General features: G+C 37.8%; 1 protein-coding gene across 3 annotated transcripts in view; it reads right to left on the bottom strand.

Annotated features, from left to right (window-relative positions):
• Positions 1-9,247, bottom strand: part of LOC129237413 (uncharacterized) — a 17,475-nt gene extending 8,228 nt beyond the window's left edge. For all 3 annotated transcript variants that reach the window (XM_054872169.1, XM_054872161.1, XM_054872152.1), the window contains exons 1-7: positions 8,862-9,247; positions 8,456-8,756; positions 5,440-6,170; positions 4,705-5,368; positions 3,605-4,203; positions 582-889; positions 1-507 (exon numbers count right to left, since the gene is read on the bottom strand). The exon at positions 1-507 is cut by the window's left edge and continues 45 nt beyond it. In XM_054872169.1, the coding sequence (XP_054728144.1) occupies positions 1-507; positions 582-889; positions 3,605-4,203; positions 4,705-5,368; positions 5,440-6,170; positions 8,456-8,717 (3,071 nt within the window). In that variant the 5' untranslated portion in view covers positions 8,718-8,756; positions 8,862-9,247. The remainder of the gene's footprint in view (positions 508-581; positions 890-3,604; positions 4,204-4,704; positions 5,369-5,439; positions 6,171-8,455; positions 8,757-8,861) is intronic.
• Between the last annotated feature and the right edge of the window lie 5,580 nt (positions 9,248-14,827).

Raw genomic sequence — 14,827 nt, forward strand, 5'->3', positions numbered from 1 at the left:
GTTATCAACAACAAATTGGCCAAATGAAATTGTGACGATGGTGACATTTGTAAATTACTAAGCGAATCATCGACGCCATAGGTGTAGTCACTTGCCGACTGCCCCTCATTCACCACATCTATTGAATTTGTGCTTGCAGAGAATGGCAGTATTGTGCGCACATCCTCCGAATGACGATATGTAATATCCTTCAGTATGCTTTTTATTATGGGGCTACAAAAATATTTCGACTTGAGCAGGTATGTCGTCTTCAATGCCATAGCACAGAGATGCATGAGCGCACATGTCTGGCCGAACATGGCCAACTTGAGAGCTGTGCGGATAGGTTTGATGCGAGCTGAATTGTATGTGACCAGTGCCTGGGTAACCTTTTTGCGACGCAACAGATAATCACCCGCAAACTCTATGCACGCTTCGAAGGCAAGATCAAAAGTGTTACAGAATTCACGACATTGTGTCCATTCACCGGCCAAAGCGGAGTCTAGGAAGATGGCGAACGGCTCCTTTCTGAAATAGGTGAAAACAATAGATTTTGCGTGAATATTTTTACAATTTTGAATAAATAAAATGTTTGCGTTCACTTTAGTTGTATATAGTAGACATTTTTGTTGGTGACCACATAGCAAGGATCGTAATTGATTTTGGGGAATTCATGCTTCATAATTTCCATTTGACGCAATGAGTACTCCTCTTTGACATCGGCGTTCTCATAGAATTGCACGTAATCCATTGGCGAGCGGATGTCCTTGAAATCGAATGCTTTGGCCTTGTCCTCCTTCGATATGGCTTCACTAAGATCGCTAGAGCGATAGGTGGCCATTTGATAGAGATTAAGCACGGTTTCATTTTCAAAGCGAAAGATGGTCAACTGCGAGGCGACGTTAAAGCGCTAAAAAAGTAGACAAACAAATAGGTTACTCAATGAAAAGGCAGCGAAAAAAATGTATAAAAACTTGTTATACAGCAAGCACTCATTTCATTTATTTAGATATTTATTAAGGGTATTTGAAGACTTGACTCGCTGTCGTGCGACTTCTTTAACTTTAATCCCATGCTGGAAAAGATCATGCGAGTCGCAGAACTTAATCGCTCAGGCACAATTTTTTATAAGAGCCTAAAATTCTTGGCGTATGCGGAAGATATTGACAACATCGGCCTTAACAACTGCGCTGTTAGTTCTGCCTTTTCCAAACTGGACAAAGAAGCAAACCGAATGGGTCTAGTGGTGAACGACGATAAAACGAAGCCCCTCCTGTCATCAAACAGTTGGCGCACTCGCGTATCGGCACCCACGTCACTGTTGACAGTTATGACTTCAAGGTTGTAAGATACTTTGTTTATCTAAAAACGGAGAATCTCTCATGCCAACAAGTGCTATTTTGGATTAAGTAGGCAATCAAGTAGTAAAATCCTCTCTCGACTAACAAAACTAAAACTTTATAAGCATCTCATCATACCCACTCTAACCTATGTGGTAGAAGCTTGGACGATGACAATAACCAATGAGACGTTGTTGTTGTTGTTGTAGCAGCATAAACATTCCTCATACTTACATACGGGAAATGCTGCTGGGGTGACAGTCCTTGGCCGGATATAAATCGGGGTCGTTTCGGTAACGTAGAACCGACTGCCGTGGAAACGGCCGATGAGACGACGCTTGGAGTGTTTGAGAGAAAGATTCTGCTGAAGATTTTTTGACCTTTGCACGTTGGAGACAGGGATAATTGCAGGCGCTGGAACAATGAGCTTTACGACAACATAGACATTACGCAATAAAAATCCAACAACTAAGTTGGCTGAGTCATGTCGTCCGAATGATTACAAAAGCTCCGGCTCTGAAAGTATTCGATGCGGTACCAGCTGGTAGTAGCAGAGAGATAGGAATGCCTCCTCTGCGTTGGAAAGATCAGGTGAAGAAGGAATTGGTTTCACTTTGTGGGTCCAACTGGAGCCGGTTAGCAAGAGAAAGAAACGACTGGCGCGCTTTGTTAACCTCGGCCAAAGAAGAAGAACAAAAAGAATAGGAATAAACATTTTTCCAGTTGTTGTTGCTGTTGTAGCAGCATAAAAATTACCCCATGCATATACGGGGAATGCTGCTGAAGTGACAGTCCTTGGCCGGATATAAATCCGGGTCGTTCCGGTTACGCAGAACCGATGTGAGCCAAGAAGCGTCGCGGGAATGAATTGTTCCAGTTCAGCTATATCTTATTTAAAAAAAAAAACAAAAAAAAAAATATAAAAAAAATAAATAAAATAAAAAATAAATAAAGTAAAAAAAAAATAAAATAAAAAATAAATAAAAAGAACAAAAGAAAAAATAAAAGTAACAAAAAATAAATAAAAAAACAATAAAATAAAAAACAAAATTATAAAAAAAAAAATTATAAAAAACAAAAAATGCAATATAAATAAAATAAAAAAAAAATTAATTAAAAAAAAAAAATGAAATATAAATAAAATAAAAAAAAAATTAATTAAAAACAAAAAACGCAAATAAAATGTAAAATAACGATCTTCGGCATAACCTTATTTCATTTTGTCCACAATAATGTGTTCCATTTCATCATCGCTATTTCAGATGAAGAACATTGTATTATATTAGCATTTGTTTTTTTGTGGCTTTCTTCATATATTTCTTGCCAAATTAGTTAATAACCAAGAACTATAAGCATAAAACACAGTGTCTTGAATGCTTCTGATTTCTAGTTCGAAAACTGCAGCAACGGGGACTGGAGGCTGTGGTTCAGAAGTGCATATCTCTATACAATCGGCCGATGCCTATTTAATACCCCAAATAAACTTTATGAAGTTTACCTAAAATATATTCACTTACATTCTCTAATTTAATAACCAATTTTTTCTAATTCAGAACTTTGACTCAATTCACAAATTTTAATTCGTGTTTATTTTTACTTTGCGTTAGCTGTTTTTCTCACTTGCAAATTTTTACTCGAAATTTATCCAGTAAAAACTTGCAACTTCCCCTCAAAGTGAAATGTCATTTTGCTCTCTCACTTTCCCCTACTTTGCAAGTTTTTTGGATACATGAACACCAAAATTTGAGAATTTGTAACAATTATTACAAATTATTTGCTTCATGAACAGACCTACATATTCTATCAATTCATAACAAACTGTTCACTGACAGGGCTAGTTTACTTGGGCGGCAGCCCTTGGTTGGGAAAAACCCGAGTCATTCCGGTAACGTAGAATCGGCTGCCATGGGAATGGCACAATTACATTCTGGATATTGTAGCAGGTTAAACTCCTACTTATCCAGAATTGACCTCGACATACCAAACATATGTCCGGCACCACACACGATACTAACCACCTTTTCACATGCCCTTTAAAACGTACTCATCTAACACCCCTCTCACTCTGGTCCGAAGCTGACGAAACAGCGTGTTTCCTGGGCCTACCTTTAGATGAGCCAGACGAAGACGACCCGTGATATACCCCACACTGACGCGGCTTCTATTGCTGCTACCACAACAACAATAACGAATTCAGAATTTCCAATCTATCTGCCTTAAAGTGCGTATTATTATCATTTTTAGTCTTAATCAATTAATATTATTTGGTTCTATGAGTTACTCACATCCTCCTCGCCAGTACGCAAAGACGCCATGGCACTGCTGATCACGCCCACTGCATTCACCGCATTAGATGGCGACAGGCTGTCGCTGCTGGATGTCCCACTTGTGGTCGCACTCGTATCTGCGCTCGTATCGGCACTGTCCGCTGCTTCTATGTTGATGTCGCTGAGTAGTGTGTCATTATCTTCGCTAAAATCCGTCACATTCAACACTTTTTCAGCATAATTTTCCTCTTTCTCAACATCTGTGTCGCGATTCTCCTTCTCTGTATTTTTCTCCGTATTCTTTTCGATATTCTGCGTTGAGGCCGTTTTTGAATTATCGCCGTTTATATCAACATATTGTATGGTGTAGAGCAAATTTGAGCTAATCAGAATATCAAAACAATTCTTCGGGATTTTATATAAAAATAGAGGCTTCAAACTAATATCAATGTTGTGCACGGTCAGACTGTTGGTATGACTATGTAGCGCGCTTAGCAGGTAGGTGCTACGCAGATTCTGAATGGTGTAAAAGGAACCAATGGAGTTGTTAAGTACCTCGGGTGTGAGCGACGGTGAGTCCATGATAGCAAAGTTGCCAAGAGTATTTTCAGGCATGTCTGCAACGAAAAACAGCATAGATTAGAAATGCATTAGAGCGCAACAAGTAGGATCGTAAATAACATCAGCTCAAATTTACAACGAAACGTAACTGAGGAGATGAACAAATGTTTGGAGGGTATATTTGTACAAAGAACGCAATAACGCAGGTGAATTAAGAGTACGCGCTAAGTGAGTATTGAAATTGGAGTTTTGTATGTCTGATTTCACTAACTGTTCGGCGAGAATGATTGTAAGCATGGCAACAACTCGTGTGTTGTGGCATAAACTTTGACTAAACTCACCGCGTTTCTCACGCAATCTATTCAATAAAATTACAATACATTTTATAACTGAGAAATTAAGAAAGGAAAAGGTTTTATAAAAAGCAAATTACAGTTTTAGAAAATACAGTATGTATATTTATATACGAAATAATGTTCGAATTTAATTTTTGGTTTGATACTTTCAATTTATTTATGCGCGATTACTTATGCGTATTAATAAAATTGTTTACTTACAGTCTTCGAGTTTTTGCCGATTATCAGAGAGGCGCATTTTGATGGCATTTAGCTTCTTTGTGCCCAGGCTCTTCAATGAGGCTAGACGTGCGCGCGCCGCTGGCAAAATGCCAGCACGTGCATTCACATCGTCCAGATCGGGCAGCTGTTGTTGGGTGAAACGCACACCCGACGAAGAGCTCGCATTGCCAGTGCTTGTAGTTGAACAAATACTGTGGATTGCGCTGCTGTTCGTTGTACCAGCATTGTTGCCACCTAACGCTGATATGTTTGTCGTGGACGCCGTGTCTAATTGACGATTGATAGCTACAGTGTACGGTGGTGGCGGTGGTGGTATTGCTGTTTTGGGCATTTGCGTATGTGTACCAGGAATAAAGACCGAACGTCGTAGTGAGTGACTCGCTTGCGGCTGTGTTGCACTAGTTGTTGTTGCCGTGGCTGAAGTGCTGGGGGTCTCGTCGTTTCTCAAGAAAACATCCTCATCCAGTTGACTGTTGTCCGAAGCTGGATCAGAGCAGTTACTTTGGGTCTTTAGAGGCATAACAATTTGCCAATCACTATCGCGGCCGTGTACTGTGTTCGGTGATAGCTCGCCGGGATAAATGTATTTAATGGCCTTTTGTTCCAGCAGTAATTTGAATTGCTGCTTTAAAGATGAAGTAATCTGCGGCGTTTGAAAAAGATGAAATTGGAATTTTTTTGTCACAAAAAAAACAATTCGCTTTTTATACTTACCAGCAAAATGACGCTGTCGAAAGAGCTATCCTTGCATATGAGTAACTTCACCACAGAGCCCGTCTCAATTGCGGTGCTCGCGACAAAAGGGCAATTTGGACTTAAACCCACAAAGCATATGGAACCATCCGAATAGCCGATAACAGCACGATTCACGCCGTCAATAGTTTGCCACCAAACAACCGCCAAGGGATAAGGGCAAGTAACCGATGCCATGAAGGAAGCAGCCATGACTTGAGCATTGCCCGTCTTATCTTCGCTGACGTTTGGTGGTGCGGTGGGTGCAAGCATACTGGCGGGCACATCATGGCTATAAGCTTCTAGATTCGCATCGGCTGCCAGTTTTGGTTCAATATTCACCTCAACTTCCACTAATAATTGTGACGCCTGCACGACACTTTCACGAGAATTTGAAAGTTTTTCACCCTCTACGGGCTGCTCGGTGTCCGCTACGTTCTTTTGCTGGTCTTGGCTTTCGTGTGTTGCGTTATCCGTTGGAGGCGCAGGTGATGATGGAGGCAGTAGTTTTGCGGTTGTTTCGAAGGGTGTCGCCTGATTAGGACACTTTTTTGAGTTGGGACACTCATGCGGTCCCACAAATGGGATGATGTACGAGGTAATTTGTATTGTGCTGTATGGCTGTTGCGGCGGGTGCGTTGAATTCGTTGGCTCCATGAAAGTTTTGTCCACCACAGCTAGGGCTGGTACAATGTGCAGTGTGTTGTCGAAACCTTGCAATTGGGAAGAAGAAGAGAGTTATGTTATTTTAAAATCATCACCCAAAAACAATACTTGCAATTGGGAAGAAGAAGAGAGTTATGTTATTTTAAAATCATCACCCAAAAACAATATTATTTATATCTTTCAAAGGAAGTAGATACTCGTTTCGTTATGATTTGGGTAAACGAATAAGCTCAGAAAACTTGTATTCAACTGAATAAATAAATAAAAATAAATAAATAAAAATAAAAAAATAAATATAAAAAAAATAAATATAAAAAGAAATAAATAAATATAAAAAGAAATAAATAAATATAAAAAAAAATTAAATATAAAAAAATAAAAAAAATAGATGTGCCATATAGGGTGGGCCATGTAAAATTTGCTTTTTGAATCGGCTATAAAAAAAAAGTAATCAATATTTTTCCAACCTTTTTTTTTTTTTTTTTTGAAGATTGAACATTGTCATTTATGAATAAAAAATAATATCGTTCAAATGACTGCCACAACTGGCTTTACAGTAGGTCATTCGATCAACCCAATTTTTAAGCACATTTTCGATTGTTTGGGCTCCAATTTCATGCATGGCAACTTCGTGTTTTAAAGCATCAATCGTCTCTGGATGGGTCGCATAGCATTTGTCCTTAACGGCTCCCCACAAAAAATAGTCCAACGGGCTTAAATCACAGCTCCGAGATGGCCAATTGATATCGGAATTTCGGCTGATTATTCGGTTTTCAAAAACGGTAGCCAAAAGTTCGAGTGTAACTTTGGCAGTGTGACAAGTTGCACCTGTTGAAATCAAATGTCGTCCATGTCATCCTCTTCAATTTTTGGAAACAACTCGCTGAGCATGTCACGGTAACGCTCGCCATTTACTGTAACCGCGGCCCCTCGCTCATTTGCAAAAAAATGGCCCGATGATGCCGCCAGACCAAAAACCGCACCAAACAGTGACTCGTTGTGGATGCATTTGCTTCTCTACAGTAACGTGTGGATTTTCTGAGCCCCAAATCCGACAATTTTGCTTATTGACGTAGACACCGAGTGAAATTGAGCTTCATCAGAAAAGGTGATTTTTCGGTAAAACCACTTTGGAGATAGGTTTTCAATATTTCCCAATTTTGTTCAAGCGTATAGTGTCCCATTTCGTAAATGTCAAACCTTTAACTAAATTATGAACACATTTGACATGTCATTTGTGTTACCATTCTCAAAAAAATAGCTGGCTCAAAAAGCAAACGCTATATGGCCCACCCTGTATAAAAAAATAAATAAATAGAAATAAAATATATTTTATATCCATTTATACTGGAATGTTTGCGTAAAATCTATTTTATTTGCAATATAATTTATTTCACTTAGTGTTCGTTTGCATTTGTTATATAAGGCCTTCACTTAGCAAACCAAAATACAATGAAAAACAAGAAATATTTCAAAGTGACTTAAATATAGATATGTACATAAATACATATAGGGACTTCATGGGATCACCACCTTTTAAATAAAAATCCGCATTTCATTGATATGAAAATTGTGCAAACTCAATTTACAGCGACAGGCTGTCTACAACGACAATGACGTTGTATTAGCGCACAAGGCATTGACGTTGGCAGTACATGCGAAAGCGTAGACGAGGCCGTAGGTCTTTTGCATTTATCAAAGTATTGGCACTTACTGCACCCCCTTGGTTTGCTACCCCGTTACTTTCCCGGTTCAACGTACCCAAACACCTTTGCGTAGATAGCGCACTCGTCTGCCGCAAAAATCAATTGATAAACAAACACATAACACAAACAGTAAAAAAACAACAAAAACAAAAAAAAAAACGAAAATCAATAGCATAAAAAACGTGGGTGGTAGGGGGCGTACGTTCAGCAATACAATAAATAATGTGACACACATCTCTTGGCTGCAATTTTTGGTCTAAATCAGAGAATATGCAGCTTTAATCACGGTGCTTATACTATACCCAACTACACATTCACATTTACAGTAATATACACGTTTGGTCACCACCATGTTGACGCAACACACGTATTTTGAGCACCCCCGCCCCTATTTTGCCTGATTTCATAGCTTCTTTTTATACCCTCATAAATAGTAATAATCGGGAAAGTTCTGTAATTCACTTGCGAGTGAAATTCCCTACAAATTGCATAGAAATTCACTCAGAAGTGAATTAAAGAATGTGGCTGTTTAATAATTTTAATGATATTTGCGCGACGTATCAATTTAACCATGTAGAACAGGCGCTGCCAAATAATATTCGTTTCCCCAAGGTCATAATACTTACATAGCACTAAAAGCCACGTTCCGGAGGGATCAAAACAGACGTCATGTATTACTCGATTGGTGCGTCGAAACCAAGAAATCAATTTTAGCACTTCCTGTCCACCTTCGCTCGTATAGCGCAGCACAATGTCATTTTCCTCTGAGACGAGACACAGCAGTTGTTTGCGCACATCGTACTCGCTGACCGTGGATAATTTGCAATTCAAATTAGTAATTAGTGGACGAAGCTCAAAGATTTCCAGTTCCTTTAATAACGCGGACATCCTGATTTTGATTCCGTTTTGAGGCGGTGGGCTAAACGGCTGCAGCACGATTGTATTTGTATGTGGAAGAGAAAAGAATTTCAGTTTTACGATTACACTTTTCGTTCTGCATAGATTTTTTTTTTGCTTTGATTTTGCACACACCGTTAATGCCGCACACGATTATAGGGAAATATATATGCCTGGCCGAAATTTTGTGAACTGCTGTTGGTGCTGCCCTTTCCTCGCTGAAATTTTCCCGTGCACCAACACCTTTCCACCCTTTCCTCTTGCTTATCTTACTTATAACACCTTTCTATCCGTTGTCTAGCGTTGGTGTTGGTGCTATCTGGTTGCAGTTAGTGATCACTTCTTTGATAATAATTCGGTTTCAATTTACATTTTACATATTTATAACATTGATTACACTTTATTTATAATGAGTGCTTATAGTTTCGTACCAAATTTCGTCAAATTTTCTTCAAAATATCTTCTACAACGGTACGTATTCTTAAACGTAAATCTCCTTTTCGCACCATGAAAATTTCTATTCCTTTTATTACGAAATGTCAAATGCAAGCACACAACAGAAAACGAAAATTCCGATTGGTGACAAACTGCCTGATACCGAGTGCTGCCACATCGACAAATTTAATGCTAACATAAAAGTTTAACTTAAATTCAAATACATTTAAATTTTGTTTTTAGATGCGCTTTATTTGACGACAAGTTTATGAAGAATTCGGCGAAAGAATACAAAATTATTGAATACAATATTATAGTATAATACTACTGTGTCCAAAAAATAAGGTGACATTTGATTTTAAACTGCGCGCTTTGAAGGATTAGGATAATTCTTTTTTTTTTTAGGTTGGTAGTACTGTGAGTGACATCTATGTCAAATTTCATGTGAAATATTCATTTACTGTTTGAGATACGCGTCGTTTTGTGAGCTGCTAAAAGTGAGTTTCTCGTTTTTTGCAATGTCGAAATTTGTTGAGCAAAGAATTTGCATTAAATTTTGTTTGCGGAATCAATTTTCGGATACGTTGAGGATGGTGCAGAAAGCCTTTGGTGATGAGGCTATGTCTAAAAAAAATGTTTACAAGTGGTATAGTGAGTTCCAAGCCGGTCGTGAACGTGTCGAAGACGAAGAGCGTCCTGGGCGACCATCAACCTCAACTGACGAAGCTCACGTCCAACAAATCAAAGATTTGGTGTTGAAAAACCGTCGATTAACGATTAGAGACCTTGCTGATGATGTTGGCATATCGAAAGGCTCAGTCAATACCATTTTGAAGGATGTTTTGGGCCTCAAGCGCGTCAAATCTCGACTGGTACCGAAAACATTGAATTTTTTGGACTCGTAATTCGTGATCATTTCATCAAAAACTCAACCCATATCGTTCCGCAACCACCGTATTCACCTGATCTGGCACCGTGCGACTTCTGGCTGTTCAGCAGGCTCAAAAGACCGCTCCGGGGACACCGTTTTGACACGATAGAGGAGATTCAAGCCGCAACGAAGACGGAACTGAAGGCCATCCCGGAAAGTGACTACAACCAGTGTTTCGAAAATTGGAAAAAACGTTGGCATAAGTGCATTGTGTCGGGAGGGGATTACTTTGAAGGGGATGAAATTGATTTGGAAGAATAAATAAAGAATTTTCAAAATAAATACAATGTCACCTTATTTTTTGGACACAGTAGTATTTCACTAAAGATTTGAAATACGAAATAATTAACTTTCGAGGTTTTTGGTGTGTGACTTTCCGCAACCCTACGGAAATATTATATCGCACCCTAAATACAAAAGGGTCACAACTCAAAATACTAAGATTTTCAGGAGAGACGAAAAACGTTTTATGTAAAAATTATTGTAATATTTAAAGAAAATATTGTTCCATCATGAAAATATACAACATTGCAGAAGGTTCTATTATATTTTTTTCAATTTTATATTATGTTTGCGAAAATGAAACAAAATTTTGATTTATGACTCTTTAACTGAAATTTTTTCGATTAACTAGTGATATTATCTTAAGTTGTGCCTTTTTAACTGATAAAATGTTTTAATTTTATAAGTTTCCTAACCTAATTGAACTCACTTTTTACAACTAAAGAGGCACAATGCGAAATAATATACCACGAAATTTATCACTTTTTACAGTTATAGAGGCAGAACTTAAAATAAAACTCTTTATGTGTAATAAAAGTAATCAGCTGTTCTTGAGCCCATTAACGCAACTAAAAATAATTCTCTTTACTTGATCGTGCGAAAGCAACACACTTGACATAAAAATAGACATAACTGTATTTTTCCAGTTAAAGAAGATAGTTATGTGAACGAAATATTTGCAGCAGTTAGAAATGTGTACTTTGAATTAATTTATGCAAAAAACTCAGTTTTGGAAAATTTTGAGTTGTGACCCTTTTGTATTTAGGGTGCGATATATCTTGGCGATTATTTCTTCAAAGACCTGGGAAATTTGCAAAATGTCTCACTGGAGGGACTAATTACATTCTAAAAAAGATCTAAGTGGCTTAAGGGGTTAGAGGTAGTCAGAGGCCCGAAAAAATGATGATTTTCAAGAATTTTTTGTTTGCTAGTCAATTGCGAGGACGTCCAAGTTTAACCTGGCTTGACCAAGCCATAGCCGACCTGAAAAAGCTACGAGTTAGGAGCTGGAGATCTGTTGCTATGAACCGTGCAGATTGAAGGAGGATTCTGGATGAAGCTAAAGTTCACCCTGAGCTGTAATCGCTACCTGATGATGATGAGTCAATTGCTTTATTTTACAAAAATAAACACATGGCATTAATACATCATTGACTTTAGTAGAATTTGAAAAAAAAAAAAAACAAAAAAAAAATTAAGAATTGTAAAAGTTATCGCTATTTGTGTGGAGCCTGTTTCTTCAGAAGTCCTTGCGATGATCTTCACAAGTCCTTGGAGATTCACCTAAAATCAATCGGACAAAGAAATTAGTTTTATTAATAGATAATTTTGTGCTTGATCGAAGCTTTTTTTCAAAATTAACAATTTGGCGGCCTCAGGAAACATTTTTCAGATTTTCAAGAAAAACAACCGACAATTATTTGTTTAAAAGAAATCGAAATTTTGAAAAAACAAAATCCTTCAATCAGGCACGAGTTATTTATGTTTTCCAAAAGTTGTATACATTTAATCGAAATTTACTAAGCGGGTTTTAAGTTACAGTTATCACCAGTTCAGAAACCATAGTTTTAAGAAAAACGCATTTAAAGTTTTGCTACCTGCTCTCGAACGCTCCGGAGCGCCCGAGCGCCCTTCGTTAATTATTGAAGAACTCGAAAAGTATTTGTCAGATTCACTACAAATTTTTACACAATAGTTTTAAGATATTATACTTTAAGAAAATGCAACAAAAAAATTCTATTTTTGGAAAATTCTGACTACTCCTAACCCCTTAAGCAACTTAGTTAGGGGATGGAAATCAAATGCTGGTGTCACAGCTGGGCCCTAAGGCCCTCGAGTGTATTGTCTTAGACGAGCAACCTGGCTAACCTAACCTAGCCTATCGGCAGAAAGACGCGCATATCAATCGAAAAATAAAAGTGAGGGCTTCTCGATTTGGAGAAGAAGCTAAGCACCTTTCAAGGATGTACGAGCTGGTACGCGTGTGTATCCACACATTAGCTGTATAATAAGGGTTTGCGTCGAGCCTTCACCCTGTTTAATTTACTCCATAGCTTGAGTTAAACAATTAATGGGGAATACGGTTTTATTTTGTAAAGTCCTATAATAATTCCTCATTAAATTTAAATGCCCCAAAACTATGTAGCTAGTTGAAAGCTATAAAAAATAAATTTTGTGCTAATTTACTCGTTGATGTACCCTAACCAATCCCTTGATAATTACAGTAAACAACGTACCATTTGTACTATTTCGATATAAAACTTCTAATAAAAAAGTTGATAATTCATAAATTCATATTTGAAATTAAACGATAAAAACTTTGTTATAAAATTCAAGGAGCTGCTTTAATTTACTTTTAGATGTCTCTGAATTAATCACTTGATGACCACATTAAACAAACGTACCATTTACACTAAAAATAAAAACCAATAATTGTGGCGTGCATCTTGTTGTTGTTCCACAAATGGAGGGGTCTACAGTTTTAAACCGACTCCGAACAGCTTAATTGTTTTTTATGAGCAGCTTTTTCATTGCAGAAAAACACTCGGAGGTTTGTCATTGCCTGCCGAGGGGCGACTGCAATTAGAAAAAAGGGTAATTATGTAGAAGAGCGGCCCTTCAGAAAATCAATATTTTTGTAAAATTTTTTCAATGATATCAATAAAATGTATTGTAAAAGAGTGTTTAAGGAGTTCTACGCAAAAATACTGTGGATTGCGTAGCCGGAGTTGGACTGATGAGGGTTATTTTTTTGAAGCGCGGCCGAAGGCCGCCCACGCGAAAAGGAGTTCTACGCAAAAATACTGTGGATTGCGTAGCCGGAGTTGGACTGATGAGGGTTTTTTTTTTTGAAGCGCGGCCGAAGGCCGCCCACGCGAAAAGGAGTTCTACGCAAAAATACTGTGGATTGCGTAGCCGGAGTTGGACTGATGAGGGTTATTTTTTTGAAGCGCGGCCGAAGGCCGCCCACGCGAAAAGGAGTTCTACGCAAAAATACTGTGGATTGCGTAGCCGGAGTTGGACTGATGAGGGTTATTTTTTTGAAGCGCGGCCGAAGGCCGCCCACGCGAAAAGCAGTTCTACGCAAAAATACTGTGGATTGCGTAGCCGGAGTTGGACTGATGAGGGTTTTTTTTTTGAAGCGCGGCCGAAGGCCGCCTACGCGAAAAGGAGTTCTACGCAAAAATACTGTGGATTGCGTAGCCGGAGTTGGACAACATTTCAAAACACTTATATAATGTTCAAGCGGTAATTCTTGTTGTGTCGCCCGCCGGATTTGATATTCATATTAACAGTAAATCCTACATAAAAGTATAGTTCCCCCGATCTTAAACACTCTTTTACAATACATTTTATTGATATCATTGAAAAAATTTTACAAAAATATTGATTTTCTGAAGGGCCGCTCTTCTACATAATTACCTAATAATTCATAAAATCACAATAAAAATTAAATTTACCAATGTAAATTTTCTTATAAAAATTAAGGGGGAAGAAATCACAAAAATTCTGGCCTCATAAAATGTCCGCTACTGTAAACGGAGACACAAACCAGAATAAAATGAAAGCGACCAGTACAGTGGAAAATATTCTTGTGATAAACACAAAAATGTAGTGTAAAGACATCAATTTTTATAAACATTTTCTTCCGAGAGGCGAATCTTTAACACAATGCAGTTTCAAATATGTGAAACACTCAAATTGCTCTTTATGTACTGTAAATATCTGTTTCCTATCAAGAAATTGTTTAGCTGATACACACACCTTCCTGTCATACCACCAGAGAAATACCACCATTGCCCAACATTTCTTTCTTTTTGCAATGTTTCCCTTTCCTGTATTTTCATTTTCGCATGCATGCGCACGTACGTGTTTACATGCGCTAGTATATGTAAAAGTATATTCTTACATTTTATACTCATTGTACATGCATAGATATTTACTTATCTTCTACTTTCAAATTCATTCGATAGACGATTGCGTATTAAATATAAAAACTGGTATGCAAATATTTTATTGATCTAAAAACAAGGCCTTTTAGTGAGGCAGTTGGTTTATTAGATCTAGTAATGTGCAAAGTGCCATAGTACTAGTGAGTTTTGTAGTATATCAGTTTCGCTGGTTCAGCTACGCTCATGCTCCGTACAAACACACATATTTAAAGAGCGGAAGCTCAACAAGTAAAACGCTCATATAAATGCATATATAGATGTAGATATGTGTGAGTGTGCGGATATTAAGGCTTTTTGTTTCTCGTAGAGAATGACCGAAAATGATCAAGCCTACAATGGTTTAAAAAATGTGCGCCCGAATCGCGTCAGTCGTGATCCGAGTACAACACAAATAAGAAATAAGAAGATTCTGACAATTTGCTCTTGTAGAGAGGACAAGAAAAGTTTATAAGTTGAAAGTTCATATCTGAACGTATTTTCAGAGAGGGTCAAAGTTCCTA

This window comes from Anastrepha obliqua, chromosome 1 (genome assembly GCF_027943255.1).
Source record: "Anastrepha obliqua isolate idAnaObli1 chromosome 1, idAnaObli1_1.0, whole genome shotgun sequence".
NCBI lineage: Eukaryota > Metazoa > Arthropoda > Insecta > Diptera > Tephritidae > Anastrepha > Anastrepha obliqua.